Here is an 18,856-nt window from a genome sequence, read left to right on the forward strand (position 1 = left end):
GACATATATAGTAAAATGGTTAGTTACAAAAATGGATATTTTTATTATATCACAGTATTTCTTTCCATGAAACCTCAATTGTTGTGAAACTAATTATTTTCGCAAAATACTATAAAAATTGTGGTAGGTATACCTATGCCAAAAAACATAATTAGTTTTGTATGGTCATTAATGTCTTTTAAAACAGATTTTTTGGCTACACTGAAAAAACTAAACGTAAAGTTAATTATCTGGCATTTTATTTAATTTAGTAAAAACATTGTCCTTATAAATAAACACTCATTATTATAAATTAAAATAACTAAACGCTTTAAGTTGAGACGTGTTATCCTACAGTTAGAAAAAGAAAAACCCCATTGACTCTTTCCTTGTCAAAGTTAGGTTATAATTCTCTAGCTTCCTTTTGATAGAATGGTTTCCCTGATTGACTGTGTAAATAAATCCATTTGCTAGTTGGCAAGATGATTCTTGGGGAAATACAGTCGGAGTCCCTGAAAATAATCACAATTAAGTGTAATTTTTGATTCTCAAATCACCAATATTGAATATCCAAGGATAAATGTAACACAATAATCTTATTGTAGTCTATTTCCTCGTAACAACGAGTCCAATACACTCAACAATAGACCTCACATACCAGTAAAGTTTCATGCTGGAGAGCGGGTCATAAAACTGCAGCTATCTCGGAAGAGAGAAAGAAGCCGCTGTTCTTTTTGCGTGGAAATAATTTCGAACAGCAATTAAGATAGGGAAGGTATGTGTGGCTGTGTGGCGAGCACGAGAATCGATACGAAACATGCAACCTTGCAACCGTGCCAAAACTGCAACCTGCAACCGGATACGGATGTGGTTTTGCCATTCAAAATCTGCAACCAGATTCGAATTTTATACTGGAAAAAGTAAACAAACTTTTTATGGGTCGAAACTGGGTCCACTGTCCTTGATCACAGGGCTGTCAATATTTGGTCGTGCATTTGCGCCAAAGAGTTCCTTAACAGCACCAAGGCCTTAAGGGGTCCGAAAAATATTCCTTAGTTGAGCCAAGAATATGGCAAGTAGGGGTGAGTTGCCGGCAGAAGGAATATTCTTGCTTACGTGTCATCCTAACCTAACCTAACCTAACCTAACCTATTTAGTTATACAGTCAAGAGGGCCACCACTTGGCGCACTTAGGGAACGTATCGGGTGGCTCCCTGGAGTTCTGAAGTATTTGGCGCAATTCAGGAATACCCGACTACCTGACTCAAGTCTGTTGGTGCAATTAATGCCCACCCCAATTTTCATTCCCTGTATAAATATCCAACACCCATATGAACAACAAAATTTACATCCACTGATCAACATTACCAGATATTCTTCCTTTCTCTTTTTTCGCAACCAGGAAATCACATCGCACATCACAGCTGATACAATAAACTGCGGGGCGCATGACTTACGGCTATCTCCGCCTCTACGCATGCGCAATGGGCTCGTAGTTAACGAATTAAACAGCACATGCGCAACGCGTCTTAGCCTACAGTGCGCAGCGAAAAATTGATTACCTGGCTATAAAGCAAGCTTGGACATTTGCGTTGCCGGTTAGTTATGTCCTTCTGGGTGGTCTAGCCTAGCGCAGGTACTTGGTAAGATATGGCTTCGTGAAAGTATTGTTGAGTCGTATTGAGTTGAGGTTTTAAGTGCGATGTTTGAAGTCAATCAGAGGATTGTAGGTAAGCGGGTGTGTTTTTATTTTTTATTGTTTAGTTGTTTTTTGTTTGAGTTTAACGTCATCAATTGGTATTGAAATAATATGCAAGGAGCAAGGTTTATTAACTCTAAGTTTTGTTTGAGATTTAAATTGTTAGTCAAATTTAAAGGGTATAAATTATTACTGAGCCCAATTGAGAATATATAAAACATTTAATAAAGATTCAGTGTTTTTGTTAAATAAAGAAATCTTTATTGATATGGCAACCAAAACCTTTTACACAAATTAACAAAAGCAATGTCCTGACAACCTTTTATAGTTACAATACATTTTAATAATCTAAAAAGTGGATTGTGCAGACTTTGTACATTAGGGAAGTTTTGTAAGAGTAATACGTCAATAGTAAAATAATTTTCACTTGTTTCTTCCGTGATGAACTTTTGACAGAATTGTACTTGAATGGTTCCAAACAGCAGAAATATATTATGTTAATATGTTTAACTCATTGTACAAGTAGGTTAGTCAAACGGATATGGTGTTTGCCAAAATGCATAACAAAAGACTTCGTCACTGGAAACTCCAATATGAGTTAATCAATTCTGTCTTGGGATGACATGTGTCAAGGCTACAAGTTTCTGAATAACAAAAGATGCTTTAATACTACTATTGAGTAAAATTAACAAATACAGGTTTTTATAATAACTATTCAAATTTGTTGTGTAGCTTTCTTGCTTAAACAAACCAATATCGCTATATCCTGAAATCAAATCATTTGGAGACTCTGCATTTAAATCTATATAGTTTTTGGAGAGAACTTGATACAGTTATTGTTACATTTTTCTGGTAAAAATATAACACCCTTTATACATAAAAACCCATACAATACCAAAAATGTAGTACATCTTCAACTATTTAATATGGACTGTATATTAATCCGTACCTATAGGATAGATATCAACAAATGCAACAAATAATCATTCTTGAAGCAACAGAAGATCGTAAAAATTTCAAAGCTTGAAAATACATGTTTTATCGTTAATAACTACATTCTTGCAACTCTTAGGTTCACTCTTATGTGTATTATACTTGATTTGTGTTCGGTTCGTCCATCTTTAGCGGGGTACACAAAATTCCTTCTGCACAGTAGAGATTGTGAGTTGCTACTTAGCATCTCTGACTCACTGTGCCTCGGAAGTGCTAATCCCTAGGAATCTGGGAGTGTTCTTGTAATGTGGTGATGTTTTGAGAGCACTGGTAGAGTGCTGGGACCGCACAACGGATATGACCTCAAATAGAAGATGACAAACTGTTCAGAAATAAAATTTAAATATTTATTTTAATTAATGATAGAGTCAGGCTGAATTAATTTTGTAAAATCCTCTACGTAGCCTGTTAATTCCTTAACAAATTTGCAGCACGACGTTATATTATATACAAATTAATCAGCAAATTCTATATTTGTTTCGAGAATTCTTGATGTCTTGATTAATAATATGAAGTGACCGATGAAACACGTTATAAAAATAAGTACCCTTTCTGATGTTTAAAATAATCTTTTCACGTAAAGTTTTAATAGTTCCAACTTTATCACTGATCATTATAATTGTCCCGCTTTTATATTATTCATTATTATGTTGTATCTCATTTTAAGGATTTTAAAAACTCTATCAATCACTGATATTAGTGGAGTTTTGGAATCCCCTAGAGTAACACAAAAAATGCAAGCGTTTATCATTCAACTGTTTGTGTTAGTCAAAATTTCATTACGAAGCCTCTATAGTCTGTATAAGGAACGTGTCTCCAAACCCTACGTATACCTGGGAATTGGCCAATGGGAAGGACCGGGCCACTCCCAGTTAGACGTCGGGAGACAGTTTCCATCATACAGACTATAATATCTGTTTTGGGGAAAGTTAAAACCCCTTTTAAATGCTCAAACCGTAAGGACTGTCTTTGTCAACCGAAAAGCATCTAATTCTAAGAAATTATCCTCTTCAGTAGTCTTAACTCCAGACACTCCTTCAGGTGTTTCCTAATCCTGACATCCATAACGTTCTGAAGACGTTCCCAGTTGTCACTTGTTGTCCTTCTTACGTCACCAGATTGACCTGTGCCCCTTGATCCTTTTGTACCGGTGTTTAAATCATTGCTGAGTTGCCAAATGTGTTAGAGTTGTACCAGCACGCATCTTCCCCCCCTCGGAACCAGACGACATGCATTTTGTAAATTTATGCAAATCGGAGAAATTCGGCGTCCGTTTGGTAGACTTTACCGCTAAGTGGAGAAAGTAGGATCGCTTACCATGAAATTTTATCAATTGATACTAGATGATTGTGGATTAATGATTTTGTGTATGTCGGTTTGAAATATGTGTAGCAAGTGTTGTTCTAGTTAATGTTAAGAAACTCGAAGCTTAGATTTTTTGTGGGAAATAGCCATATTGTTTTGTAACAATTTGTCATATATAACGAGTTTTATCAAATAAAATGTATTATGACACAGATATTCAAACATTTCATTGAACATGTTTAAGCTAGATCACAAATTATTGATGCTATATCATACCGTTGATACAGACTGGGAGTAAAATGTACAATTAAATTATAAGTATAATATATTTAGTTGAATGACGACGTACAAATTAATATCTAGCATTGTTCACTACGGTGGATGTTGGTACATGTAGCTGCCTACAAGGGAAACTGAACGTTGAATGGCAAGGTATGAACGGGCATAACCAGGGTCAGAGGGCAGCTTATGGCTGTTCTAGGAACAACTTTACACCGGTAACGGGTACAACAATGGACATTGTAGTGCCGCATGGGGACTACTGAAAGCGTGTAATGCTATGGTACTGCAGGGGTGAGGAAAATAAAACAGTGTCATTAGAGTCACATGTTTGTTAAGTTATTGTTTTAGCTCATGGTTTTAGGTTCATCCATCAAATATACCACAACCCAATTACATTGCACATGGTCTGAACTCACGTCCAACAATCCACCTCACGCACATTTCAACGGCGCCAACGTTTCGATCATATTTCTCCGGCCTTTCTCCGGGCAGCCCCAGTTGGAGCAGCATTAATTGGCCCGAGTCGTGTGTGTGTGCACCATTACAGCAATGAGAGTATCTGTGTGTACCGTGAGTGCATAAATCACGACCTACATCCAGGGTTAGAGACCTCTGACCTGGCCAGATAACGATAAATCTTTGAAACTCGCACTTCCCCACGCCTCCACCTGCCGTACTGTGCGTGGCGGGTTAACTTGGCAATCTTTGACATAACAAGATAGTGTAGCCAACATAGCACAACCCTACGTCTCCAAAACTATGCCGTACTGTGCGTGGCGGGTTAACATGGCAATGTTTGACATGGTAAGATAGCTATAGGCATCATAGCACAACCCCATATCGTCGTCGTGATGTTTCAGTTGGCTGAACTGCTTTAAGACTAGGTCTTCTTCAGCCTCCAACATTGTGCCATACTGGGCTTCGAGGGTTAACTTGGTAACGCTCAACATGTCAATACAGCTTGAGGCAAAACACAACCCTATGTCATACTGTGCTTCATGGTGGCAACCCTACAATAGACATGGCAACATAGTTAAAGACTTCACAGCGTAACTCAATATCTCCACCAAAACTTTGCCATACTTTGGCTGATTAACTTGGCAATCGACATGGCCAATTTAAATGCACTCACATTAAACTCACTCGTCACTCGTTTTTAACTAGTTAAGTCATCAGTGTTCCCTGTGCAATCTATATAATTGCTCAGTACTCTGAATTGATCTCGGTAACCTCATGTATTACTATAGCAAACTCGAGATATACATCCATGCACAATGTCTAATATCCTCACCGGTCTTCCCTCCCACCAACCGACTTATTCGTCGCCAACTAATCGACCGGCAAACGAATTAATCTCCACTCACAGTTTTAATTTGCCGCTCAACTTTAATTAATTTAGGAGTCTATCGACCACACAAATCGCCGCGATCCGGCGACCTGTATCGGCCTGTAATTATAACTATGAACATCAACCTCCTACCCCGGAACCTTACCCGAAGCATGCTTCCGAGGTTGCAGCCAAGCATGCCTGAGCGCTTCGGGGAAATATTTCATATTATGGTCACTCCACAGGATTTATATTCGCTTATACATTTTCTGTGTATAGAAAGTAGTTATTCACAAAGAAAAGTGAACTTTTACTACCGTCATTTAAGTTTTTATCTTTTCCCCCCATTAACGCATTTAATGGTATAAAAGCAAACTTGTAATTTAACATCTTCGGATTGCTTGATAACGTTAATGGTAATAGTTATTTGCACGTGAGCTTAGATTATGAAGGAATGAGTTTAATGCTTTTGACCGTAAATCTGCAAGATGAGTCTACATTGGCACAATTATCACAGGTATGGTAATATAAACGCATACTTGCTTTATGGTTTTAATCTTTATTAAACCCATTAGAATAATATCTCTTATGGATTTTCTTGTTTGTAACGCAATCATCCTGGAGTCCTTTGGATCTTGGAGTTTTTTTCATAGAGTCGTTAACATTTTTAATAGTGTAAGGGGTTACACTTATGTGCACAAGTATCATCAAGTAGGTTTTACGGGCTCGCAGACTCATGCATGGATGAAATAATACTGACCAATGAGCATGAACATCAAAAACCTACGAGGGGAAGAATGTTAGTTTTGTCAACCCCAGTATAGACAACGTAACCGATTTCATTTAGGAAATTCACCACGAAACAACTTAAACTCAATCCTGCGACAAACTCCAAAGACAACAGATGACCACCTGAATTTCCAACTAACGGGATGTCAAGGCAAAATAAAACAGAACCCTACGAATGAGCCCTCCCGCCGCGCTTGACCCGTTAAGCAGGATCTCGGTGTAAATATATATTTCAGAGTCCCTGACAGATCTCAAAGCGCCTGTGATATTTCTGGGCCCGGTAGCTCGGCAATTAGATACAGCTTAGAAGTATCACTCGGTCGTAGTTTATGGCTTTGCCGGGACATATGGCGTGGAGTCTTGCCAACTCCAGCTTGCCCGATTACAATTTCAAATATAGTTATTTGTCTTGCTAACCGACGGACTTAGCGCGACGCGAGCTTGTTTGGATAAAACACACTCTATTACTTACCTCGCACTTGCGTGTCCCAGCTTCGTGGGAAATTTCTAAACGGTCGCAGTATCGCGATGGGACGGTAGTTGTTGGTTCTGGTTGATTCACCTTTTTGCGTACCGTAATGCATGTAGATACTATGATTTGTAAGTGTTTTAATGAGTTATCATTGTCATGTGTAATAAGTGTTTATATTAAATATTTGTGGTTTTACTGGTGAATTACAAATTACAACAAAGTATTACCAAGTGTGGTACTCATAAAATGAATAGAGATAAAATTTGCTAGATAAAATGTAATTAATTTTAATAATAACAGCTCGTAGTAGATTTACGATTGCACATCAGATTATGTGTATGATATTTGGTATATTTGGTATTTACTAATTAGAAAAAGAACAACCTAAACACGTAAACACAATTTTACTTAGCTGGTTTTATTGTTTATCACCCATTCATTCCACCCTTTACCGATGACAGTGGGGTCGCCCTCTACATAAATTCACTTGAACGTCTTCAACATCTCGAGAAGGGTGAAGTCGAGCACCCAAACAAAACAAGGGCTTATTCATAACCCGGAATTATTTTCGGTCTGGTCCAATAAATCTCCGGGTATAAAAGGACCCCGAGTCACATTGACCGCAAACAAATAAAAACTTTATTAACCTTGAAAATAACAGTAGCTTACTCCTCTATTATATTATAGAGATATCGTCTGCTTTGCATAAGGGTTGCCAAGGGCTCTTCAACGGCGAAAGGATGCTAGTGGAAAATCGGAAAGTGAAATGAAAATTGGGTTATTGACTTCGTGTGGGGCCTGCGCGGTTAATAACTTGTTTCATATCCAGTTCACACCGTATGTGTCGAATATTAACATCATCACTGCCGTTAATGGTTCGGTCTCCTCGGGTATCAAGAGTAATGTGGCCTGGGGCAGCAGTTATCTTGATTTGTTTTATGTTTATACCACGAGCTCTAAATCACTGTAATTTGCGACTTTGGCAACCCGAGAACCCATCGGAATGCTATCATTTCGGAGGTTTTGTAGTGAAATAAAATTTGAATATGTGAAAGGGGTTCCAACCTTGTCATTTTTTAATATTAGAAGAATGGAAGATGCAATAGGTTGTTTTATTTTTAATGCCAACATATTTTATAAAGCATATGAAAAATACAAAATATATATATAAATGAATTTGGTACAAGGTAGGCTGTGCTTAAAGTATTGTATAAGCAAGAGTGTAAAAATATTAACATGTTCAGCTTATTTGTCACTTGTATATTTGCATTGTACCCAGAGAAAAACAAGTTCTGAAAGTTAATTTAAATATACGAATTATTCCACTAGAATTTTGTACGATTTCCTCCACTGCAGCTGCAGTCAACTAATGACCGATTGTTCAATGTGTTCTTACACTATGTACTATATAAAAATATTATTTGTGTTTGACCATCAGAATTTGATAGCATTAAATTTATTGTAAATCTCTTACTGATAAGAACTAAAAACAATTAAATTTTTAATAAGAACTTTCACCAATGAATTTATGTCTAACGTAGGGCTAAAATTGTCTAAAACCTAAAAAAGGTCAAAAGCTAACATTATTACCTCCATACAAGTTCCTGATCGTTCAAGCGAAAGACAAAAAAAATATGCTGTATATATGCAATAGAAGTCAGAGACAAACCTAAATTTACGCCTAATTACTCTCAACAATATATCTGATATATTTCTCGAATAACCAAATCGATGTATAATTAAACATCCACATAAAAAATCCTAGTTGTATCTACAGCGGCCGCGGTGACTTCGCCGGGCGATCAGTATGTGTATCAGGCACAAACCGGTCACCGCCGCCAATTAGGTCGGTATTTGCTTAACATATCATTTAAACACATGTTCTTGTCAGACCTTAACGCTTGCCGTTAATTATCGGGAATCATTCCTGGATTGAACCAATTCATTAGTGACTAACGTCAGAGGAGAGTTACAACGATGAGTTTCTTTCTTTCGCTCTCGCCATCCTACGTTCTGCCCAGTATGGATTGCACAATATTGCATCCTTTAATATATATACTGGCGCTGGATGTCATTTGCCATCTTTATATACTAAAATGTTTTTATGTAGCAAAACTATGAGATAGATGTACCAGATAGTTATGAAAATAGGGTACTAAATATTTTAAACTTTGCAATGTATCAATCTTCATGCTGACAAAACATGAAAATAGTTTTCATGACATCAGAAAGTATGGAAAATCTTTTTCTTAAACTAACCCCATAGATGGACACGTTATTAAAAATGTGGCAACATTCAAATTTTCTCAATAGAACCTTTATAGAAAACACAATACTGTATGCTTATTTTGGTAATGTATAAAGTATTACTTTCATCGAACCTATAAGATGATGCAATAAATAATTCCTATTTCTGTAGATCTTCTAATCATTTATAATATTAAAGTCAATTCACATGTATTGTTTGGTTGTTTTGGTCTCTAAACAAATCACGTGGGTAAAAGAAATGTCTTTGGACCTTCATTTCGTACAACGTTTACCCTCCCATAGTTCACTTTTGTCTTAACATATAATTGTTTCTTAACCACCTTCCAGAAATATCACCAATATGCCTCAGACCAGCGAGCGAGTTGGTTTGCATTAGAGCGTGGAACTTCGGTTCCTGAGGCTACGGGTTCAAATCCTGCTAATCACTAATTGATTTTATCTAATACCACAACTCCAAGGCATAGCCTGAAGTAATGAGAAAAACAATCCCGGACTATATAGAGTCCTACAAAATAAAATATCCTTCATACTATATATAAATGGCCAATTACACGAAGCGACACCAGTATTCTACACCCTTTTAAGGAATCACACCAACATTTGACATATAAACACCAATGTAGCCTCTCACATTGTGGTTGACGACCATGATTGATACAATAATCCCAGTCATGCGTTGCCTCATACTCACACCTGCCACGAGGCTATATTCTATGATAAATGGTTACACGAGACTATTACACGGAGACAGTGACCAATGAGAAGTGCCTTATGTAACCTATAAAGGCGGCGATCCAACACCAGAGAGCATGGGAAAGTACGTGGTACACTCGATAGTTATGTACTTACTGGGAAACGCGGCGTTCACTGTGCATTTTATTCGATGTATCACAGAGTAGACACAACTACTGCTCAAATATACTCTTTAAAATGTTGATGAAGCTTGTGTTATACTTTGTGTTCTAAGGATTGGGAATGAGTAATTTGTAACAATGTAGGGCTATAAGAACTAAATCCCCCTCATTGGTACCTCTAGAAATAAATTTCAAAGTACATTTCGTTCTAAAAAGAAGGTTTCTGAACAAAGTTCTAGACTTTAAAAATGGGTTTAAAAACCCACCAAACAGCAAAATACGAAAAATTTGCGGAGGAGGACCCCGATCTTTCTTGAGTTGCCCCCTCGACAATGTCCCAAAAACCGTCACTAGACTTTGGTGTTGAATCATATATTTTTATATCATATTGCTGCAGTAGCCATCTCAGTGGTTTTCATATTCTCCACGTATTGTCATCTGGTATTCTGTATTATATAGTTCCATATACGTCGTGGTATAACGTATAACCTATCAACCTATGAGATCCTTGATCCTAGAAGGATCCTTGACGTACCCATGAGCTCATTTAGTCAATAAATAGTCTTGGGCACATTTTATTCTATGTTTCACGGGTTTTACTAACAGTACTTTTGTTCTTGGGAGAGCTGTCCAATGTTCACTTTTGCTCTACATGATATGTAAACCTAAAAAATATCCCTTCAAGTTCCTTGCTACAAATATGTCTGAATGCTTTTAAGTGACAAAAGTTCAAACCATCTCCATCCGCTCCGCAAGTGCCATCTGAGCCTGTTTTAAATAGTTTCACACACCTCAACGTGTCTCCTTGATGTGTCCAAGGGCTCATTAATTTGACAAATAGTCTCACCACTCGAGGGACGTTATAAGGGCTGCATGATACAGTACTGGAGTCTATAACTCGGGATGCGCTGCGGTCGGGTCCGCAGACGTGTACTAATGATTACCGACCGATGTCATTCATCTCCGCGAAACCAAACAAGTCTGAAATCGTTTGGAAACCGTTTACCACGGGTCTGCCACCTGGCAGGGGAGACGGGATTTGCTAAAGGTCGCTGAGAAAATAGTTTGCGTAGAAAATACGTAGGAAAAGGCGCTCCAGTGAGATTGCGTGAAATGTTCGTTGCAAATTTACACACAAAATCGAGTTAGTATAGCGTCACATAATGTTCGGTATAGGAGTGTTCAGCCCATTTTAGATAATAGATTCATAGAAACTCAGGAAGTAAAGAGTGTATGAGGATTATACATTTTTTGGATCATGGAATGGTTAACACGTTTTGCTACTGGATATTTGAATTTTCTAAACACTTCGATTAAAATTATCATCTTGAACGGATAATTCAGTTATTACTTGTTTAAAATAGGGCTGGAGCATATTAAAAATAATTATAAATTAAAAATGTATACTACCTTTAACCTGTAGTAATGTTTGAGATATTTCTAAATATATATCATTTCTAACGTCTCTTTAAACCATCTTTAATTTCCAAGTCGCAGTGTATGATTGCAGTAAGTCGAACTAAAACCCAACTGCCATTCACGTTCAAAAATCACAACATCAACATAAGACATCAATAATCATTTGCATTATTCCACACTTTATTCAAAACCCACTTGAAAGAGAACGGTGACGCAATTTACATAAGTACTTGAGATCGTCCCCGCATCACTCACAGCCCCAGTTCTCACGTCAGCCGCCAGGAGCGCTAGCGAGCCAGTGACAAACGACATCACGTCTCTGTGGAACGATTAATCACGCCAATATTTGCCATCAGAATCAGTCACGTCTGAAACCAAATCCGGACAGTCTTTTCACCTTTTCACCGTCGGGAGAAAAAACGCGACGAGACCAACGGACGCGAGTCGAGGGTAGCCGTGGATTGTGTCGCGTCGATTGTTCGGAAGAATCGCACCAACCGGGTGGAAAAATATTCATAGTCAGGTCTGAGATTATTGACTGGTCTATGCTGCAACCCTTGACAACGTTCTCGATGTTCTCATGGAACGGGTTCACTTGACTTATTGGAATATTAAGTTGGATTTTGTTACTGAGTTATGACTGATATGTTTGATTGATCAAAGGTTGTTTAATTGTACATTGTAGTGGTGGATTTTGTTCAAAGTTGGTATTGGGTTTGATTTGAACCTAAGAGAACTTATATACATACATGTAGCCTCTATCTACACGAATATTAAATTTAGCAATGGAATTGGTTAAATTTACAAATTGTTGTTTTTTATAGATAAATTGCATTTTAATAATACAGTCAGAAATGTCTACACCTCGAGGTGATTCTCCTGTCATTGTTGGCCATTCGACTATTGGAAATTTTAAATGAATTTGACTTTAAATATGTCACTGAAGTAAATAACTATTATTTTGCAACAGCTTAGAGTACAGTGGGATAGAATCATCTTACAAACAGACATCACAGCGAAATGTTGACAGCATGTGTACTACCTCTTGCTTGACCTAACATTTTAGTTCCTTATTTGTACCTCTAAATCTCTAGACATTATTATAAGCAATTTTCATCATAATATTATATATTTCGAGGGGTACGACCACTCCTTATCAATAATGAATATCCTTTTTCGTTCTTTAACTGATTGTAGACTGGTAAAACGATTTAATACTCGAATATGATGATGAAATAGCTAACTAAAACTTTATCCTTACTAGATCTCTCAAAACACCGGTAACCATCTTTTCGTTTAAACATTAGTCAAATTTCTCCACCAGCCAGTTAACCGTTAACCTTCTTCATGGGAGGTACAAAATCCAAAACTAATAGTTATCTTAGTCAACAAATGAGCAGAGGATTAGGATAAGGTGAGGGGAAACAAATTCTCGTTCGTGTGATATGTTCATCTTGTCCTGAGATGCTGGGATCTGGCAGGATCAGGACGTGGAATCAGTCATCTCAGCAGGACTTCTCAACCTCACACCTGGCTCAGGATTATACAGGACGATCTATCTAGCTTACTTCTGCAATCTTTTAACTTGGAAACTGCAAATATTTATCAAACAGTAGCAGGGGCAGTGACCTTAAGGCAAAGGTTGAATATGGTGTTTAAAATTATAAAAAAATTGTTTTGGTTTGGTTGAGAAATATATGTTTTAATCTTGAGATTGATGAATATTCGACAGACAGTAGGTTTTTACCAACAGTGGAGGGTTTTCTCCACTTTTTTTCGTTGCCAACTGTTTTAGTATAATTTTCATTAACAAATAATACAAGTTTCTTTGGACAGCTTTACTTATAAAATGTATAAGATGTTGAAAATGTTTTGTATCTGGTAATTTTCTTAAATATTTAAAAAATGCCTGGTAAAAAACGTATTTCAAGGCAACAACGACTAAAATGTTTAGTATAACGTTATGTACATAGTTAACATATTTTAAGTTCTTAAAATGGTTAGAAGTTTAAGAATTCCTTACTGTCAACAATCTCCATAAATTAGTAACTAGTATATTATGTGGAAATAAGAGGTGTACTCTTCTAGTCGATTTTTAAACAGGTATAGATAGCAGTGCCAACAGATAAACGAATTAAAGAACAATTTAATATGTGGTGTTTTTTAACAATTATCTGCAGGGCCAATAATTAACTGTCACCAAACCGAAACAGACATAGTACTATAAACGATTCAATATCACTACATTTCAGCAAACTACCAAAATTAAAAATTAATCGAAAACCACAACAGACACAAACTAAAAACTTTTAAAACTTAATCCAAAACCCCTTGAAACACAATCCAGCGGAGTTGCATTATATTCCGAGGTGATTATTAATTTCACCAGCTCCAACAGATTGCCTGTCCCGAAGAAAGATGAGGGAGTTTAGAACCACACCTGGGCGAAGGACAAATCGTCCCAATAAGCGAATCGTCGAGCCAGACCGGACGAGATGTTATTAATCGGACAAACTAGAGCTATAAATAAAACGGCCACACATAGTGTAGTGCATAATGTGGGTAACCGGTCTGTGATAATTATCTCATTGGTTATTGTAATGGTATGAGTGCTGATAGAAATAGAGCGGACCTTTATACGTGAGGATGGTAAGGCAGAGAAAAATATGTTGAAATAATTGGGGATGCGTATTTATCAAATTAGAACAATCTTGGTGGTAAAAATCCTATTAGTATTGGCATACAATATCTACTATAATTAGTCTGCGATATTGTACAATAGTACGTCTTTTGCTGTGCTTGCTATTGAGGAAGAACGAAACATAACCCGACAATATAAGTGTCTATAGGTCTATAATTTTAATGTTCACATTGGTTTCCGTTATAGAATAAATTCAAATTCTTTTGTACATTTGCCACTGTTTTAGTGGCGCGTTAGTTGATTAAATGTTTTGAAACTACAGAAATATTCCCACTGTTAATCCTAAATTGTTACATCAAAATGACATTTCCTTATGGCATTTACCAAATTGTGTGCATGATAAGTACTTGTTCCTACAGGAAACACAATATTTTATTAGGAATAAAAATTTCTTTTTACAGAAAATTTAGTACATTATTTTTGTAAATGTAGATGGTTTGAGTTATATGTCTATTTTGTTTGTGTATAGACAGATATTTTCTGCACTTTGCGTATATATAGTATGTAACAAGAAGTACTATGGCAAACCTAGTTAAGAGTAGATAATTTGAAGCAAAAATAAACGCTTGTATCTTTAGTGCTTTGTATAATGTTAATACTCTCCTTTTCTCATTTACCTATCAGCACAGCAAACCAGTAACTATACTTCTGTTGCATACACTTTAAAGCGTCAAATAAGAAACTTTCTCATGGTTGTGAACTTTGTTTGGGAACCGTGTGCCACAACTAGTATTTGGTACCAAATCATCAAACTAAATTAGTTCAGCGATTTCAGAATATTTTAACCCTAATCATATATACAAATTAAACACCTCCATCCACATACACACACACACACACATTATATACTGTAACTCCATAACCTAGTACACACAACATATCTCAAAAACTCCCCAAACCACAACCGCCATCTCACAATTCACACCTGAATCGCTTTTTTTGTCGCACAAAGAAACAGTTCGCCACTCGAGGTGTCGCTTGTGAAGCATAACAGAATAACACGGTGATTAATGGTTGGTGTTTAACCCGGGTACTTGAGATACACAAACATTTTACACGGGTGAGCGGGCGCCAAAAGGGGCCGAGGGTCAAAAAAGGAGGGAAGGACGTGCGACGGTTATGCGACAGAGGCCGTCAGAGCGTCAAAATGACCATTGACAATGATGGGAGGGGTTTGAAGGATGGGGAGTGTTGGTTGGTTTTGATAGAAGTTGTTGGGATGTGATGTTAGGAGATGCTTTTCTCGGTTTTCTTGGTTCGGTGGTTGTGTTTTAGGAATGGGAATATTGAAGAGTTGTAAGTGTTTGTCTTGTTTACCAATAGTTTGTGGTCCTTATCCGTTTGAAATTGTAATAAAATATACAGGAAATAATGAATATAGACATCTATCTTAGAACGGTGTATGCATAAGATCTCTTCTTAACTTGAGTCTTATGCAATTGATATTGAACTTTGTGGTTTAATCCTTGTACAACAAACTTCTAACCTCTGAATTTCTATATTTTCGGAGTTCTGGATATCTAAACGGTCAATAAAAAAATACTATTTTAAAGTGTTAAGTCAGGCATATTCTATGCCCTGTGGGCATGACGAATTAGTAATTTGACTAGTTTTGAGTGTGCCTTAACATTCGATTTCAGCTGTACGAGGTAATGTATGTAATTGCATTTTGAAAAAAAATATTAACCCATTAAGTTATTTTTTTTCAAGTGTGAAAATACTATTGCTGTTTTCAGGGATAGAAAATAGTTGCAGACGTATTATATCCTTCAATCCTATGCCAATGTGTATTAAATTCCTCTAGTATTGTGTATTAAATTCGCAAATATTCTTGGAGGTAAAGAACATCTAAAGTTTTGTAATACATTTTGTTTCTCTTTTTTAGATGAACCAGCAGTGTAAGGTGTGCAACGAGCCTGCAGCGGGCTTCCATTTTGGGGCTTTCACTTGTGAGGGATGCAAGGTAATTATAAAAATAATAATTAAAACATTAAATATAGCTACACAACTAACTTTTTGGCGCTTGAAATATTCTCCACATAAATAGATACAATTTCCACTGCAAGTTATCGGTATCACATGACAGAATTTTTAGTACTATCCCTCCTGATTCAGAAGTGTTCAAAGTAATAAGTACGAAAAACAGTTTTTATGTTTTATATATAGTTTTTCATTTTGTACAAAATAGAGTTAAGAAATGTGATAAGTATTGTTCCAAGCTACTTTGGTTTAACTGGCAGTGGATTTATATCTGCAACACAACGACGTGACGTCAAAAGCAGGCTTCTAGTAATATGTTGTTGTCAAGTTACAGCTTTATATTGTTTACAACTAATTAATTATTTTTAATGGCTCAGTGAACATTAACTACCTAACGAAGACTAGACAAAGTAATTCCTCAGTGGTTAACAACAAATTGACCGTATCTGGTTAACCGTAAATCCTTCTCGTTAGTAACCAGACGGTTAATGTTTTTAATGGTTTGGTGACTGATGGTTGTTTGGTATTTAGCTTTAACATCCATAATATGTATTGGGAACATCTTTATAATATAGTTTTGAGGTTAGGTCATCCCGTCGGGTTAAAGGTTGATGAAAACAACATCGTAAAACTTATGATAAACAATTTAAAGGGAAAGACGTTAAAAAGAGAAACATGCAATAATATTTGAGACGTTATAGAGTATTTAACATCTTTGGATCTCGCTCGGAGAAAATATTAAAAACTAATATCACAAAAAAGGTCAAAGTGCCTATTGCGACGTCACATTGTGTAAATCCGTAAAACAAATTTCATCCTAAAATTGGCACCTTCGTATTATACCGACAACGCCTAAATTGGGTTAGGTTACCACTAGGTTAAGTTAGGTTAGGATAAGACAACCAGATGATAACCTAACCTAACCTAAGCAAACCTATTAACCTAAGGGCAACTAATCTAGGAGTGGTCGGTATAATACTAAAGTTTCCTACAATTGATTGAAAAACTATCCAGAATTGCGGTGTTTTAAAAGTGTAGAATTTTAGACATTTTATGTTATAAGGTTAAGTAAATAAGTTGCTGTAGGTGTGTTTTGTTGATGTGCATAGCTAAGGAATGTAAAAAGTAGTTACATACTCGGTATGTGTACGTATACGATAGTGAGATTTTGTATGTTTGTTAGTGGAAATTAAATTGAGTACCTTTTTTATGTCCTTGCAGTTCCATAACTCAATCGCATCATTATAGGGATCGAGCTGGTCTAGTGTTAGAACGCGGGATTTCGCTGGGCTCTAGCCCGCGATCGTTTTCACCTTACTTCAGGGTTTCGTCACAATCACTTTTAAAATTCTTCGGTGATTGGCCGGATTTGAACCTGGTACATCATGGACCGAAGTCCTACTCTACCACTAGACCAGCTTCACAGACATTGCATTACATTGCAACTTGCATAGTTTCATTATTACTAAGCTGTAAAGATTACAATGTGGTGTAACACTTTATCTTTCTTATTATACTTATTGACCTCAAATCGCGCAAAACAAACGCGTGGATTAGATCGTTCAGGGCCGCATACAACAGTCTGTCCTGTGATTATGCTGAGTGCTGGAATTAGAAAGGAAACAGTGAAAATCCTTCATGGGGAATTACACTTTGTCGTGTTAGCATTTTTTACCATCATGACAGGAATTGTTGCTTGTAGTGTAAAGGCTGGGAGCTTGATGTAGTTTGTTCGAATAATGATAATGAAGGCGGTTGGTGATGGGATCCACCCCATGGTAGCATAGGTGGCCATAGTTCCCCGGCCGCCTTCACTATATATATATATATATATATGCTTGAATTTTTGAGAAACACAGTTACGTGGAGGTGTTCCAGTATGTACATTTATCCTAAAATCATATGCTACTGAAGTATATATATATATATATATATATATATAACTATAGTATCGTAGTGTGATGTGTATGATCCTTCCTTGGTCTCAAAAGACACAAATACAGTAGCTCTGACTTTACTCAGGGAACCTCTGACAATGCAGCCGATGGTTCTGTAATTGCTAATACATATTTTTACTTAAACATCTAAGCACTACTAACATAGGCAACTTGGTTAGGGATTTGTCAAGTTTTGTTCTTAAATGGTTTTTAAATCATTCCCTTAAAAAAATTGATTGGTTACACCACGTTGAACCACTGATCCAATGTTTAGGGAGATAGTAAACACATTTTCAAATGTTAGGATTTTAGGTCGAACTTTACTGACGTAATTATTAGTATATTCTGCAGTGTATTTTTGGTCCGAGAGGTGCGGATTGGGAGTTAGCTTGTCTGAGCGGTTCCCGAGGTCATGGGTTCAAATTCCGCCAATCCCAATTTATCTTATAGTAGTTATTATGCCGCAAATACCTCTATACCTAGACTGAAGTAATGAGGAAAACAAATTTGGGCATAAAAGCAAACAAATGTATTTTCTGTCCAGCATTTCAGTATAGCTAGTAAATCGCATTTATTGTCCAAACTCAATTGAATGAACTCATTTTTTCGCTACAAAATACGTCTATTTATTGTTGAAAATCTCTATTTTCATCCGACTTCAAACAAAGCAACCTATCACCAACACCTTCAAGACCTTCGCCTGACACTGCCTAACTAAGAGATTCCAACAGGTCATATGCAAGTCTAAATAAACGTGGTTCCGTAACCTTTGCATCCATCCACTTGGCTATGATGGGCTGCGAAACCCCTGCCATTATAGTTGGCACTGCAAGCCATTGTATTTAAATATG

The 18,856-nt window shown here is 36.7% G+C and overlaps 1 protein-coding gene across 1 annotated transcript in view; it reads left to right on the forward strand.

The window, feature by feature from the left end:
* LOC129004189 (protein embryonic gonad-like) overlaps positions 1-18,856 on the forward strand; it is a 33,487-nt gene that overhangs the window by 4,515 nt on the left and 10,116 nt on the right. Inside the window, exon 3 of the mRNA XM_054432660.1 lies at positions 15,974-16,051. Within this exon, the coding sequence (XP_054288635.1) occupies positions 15,974-16,051 (78 nt within the window). The remainder of the gene's footprint in view (positions 1-15,973; positions 16,052-18,856) is intronic.

The sequence above is a fragment of the Macrosteles quadrilineatus genome, unplaced genomic scaffold (genome assembly GCF_028750875.1).
Source record: "Macrosteles quadrilineatus isolate MER2022 unplaced genomic scaffold, UCM_ALF_1.0 Scaffold_9__3_contigs__length_116548681, whole genome shotgun sequence".
Lineage (NCBI taxonomy): Eukaryota > Metazoa > Arthropoda > Insecta > Hemiptera > Cicadellidae > Macrosteles > Macrosteles quadrilineatus.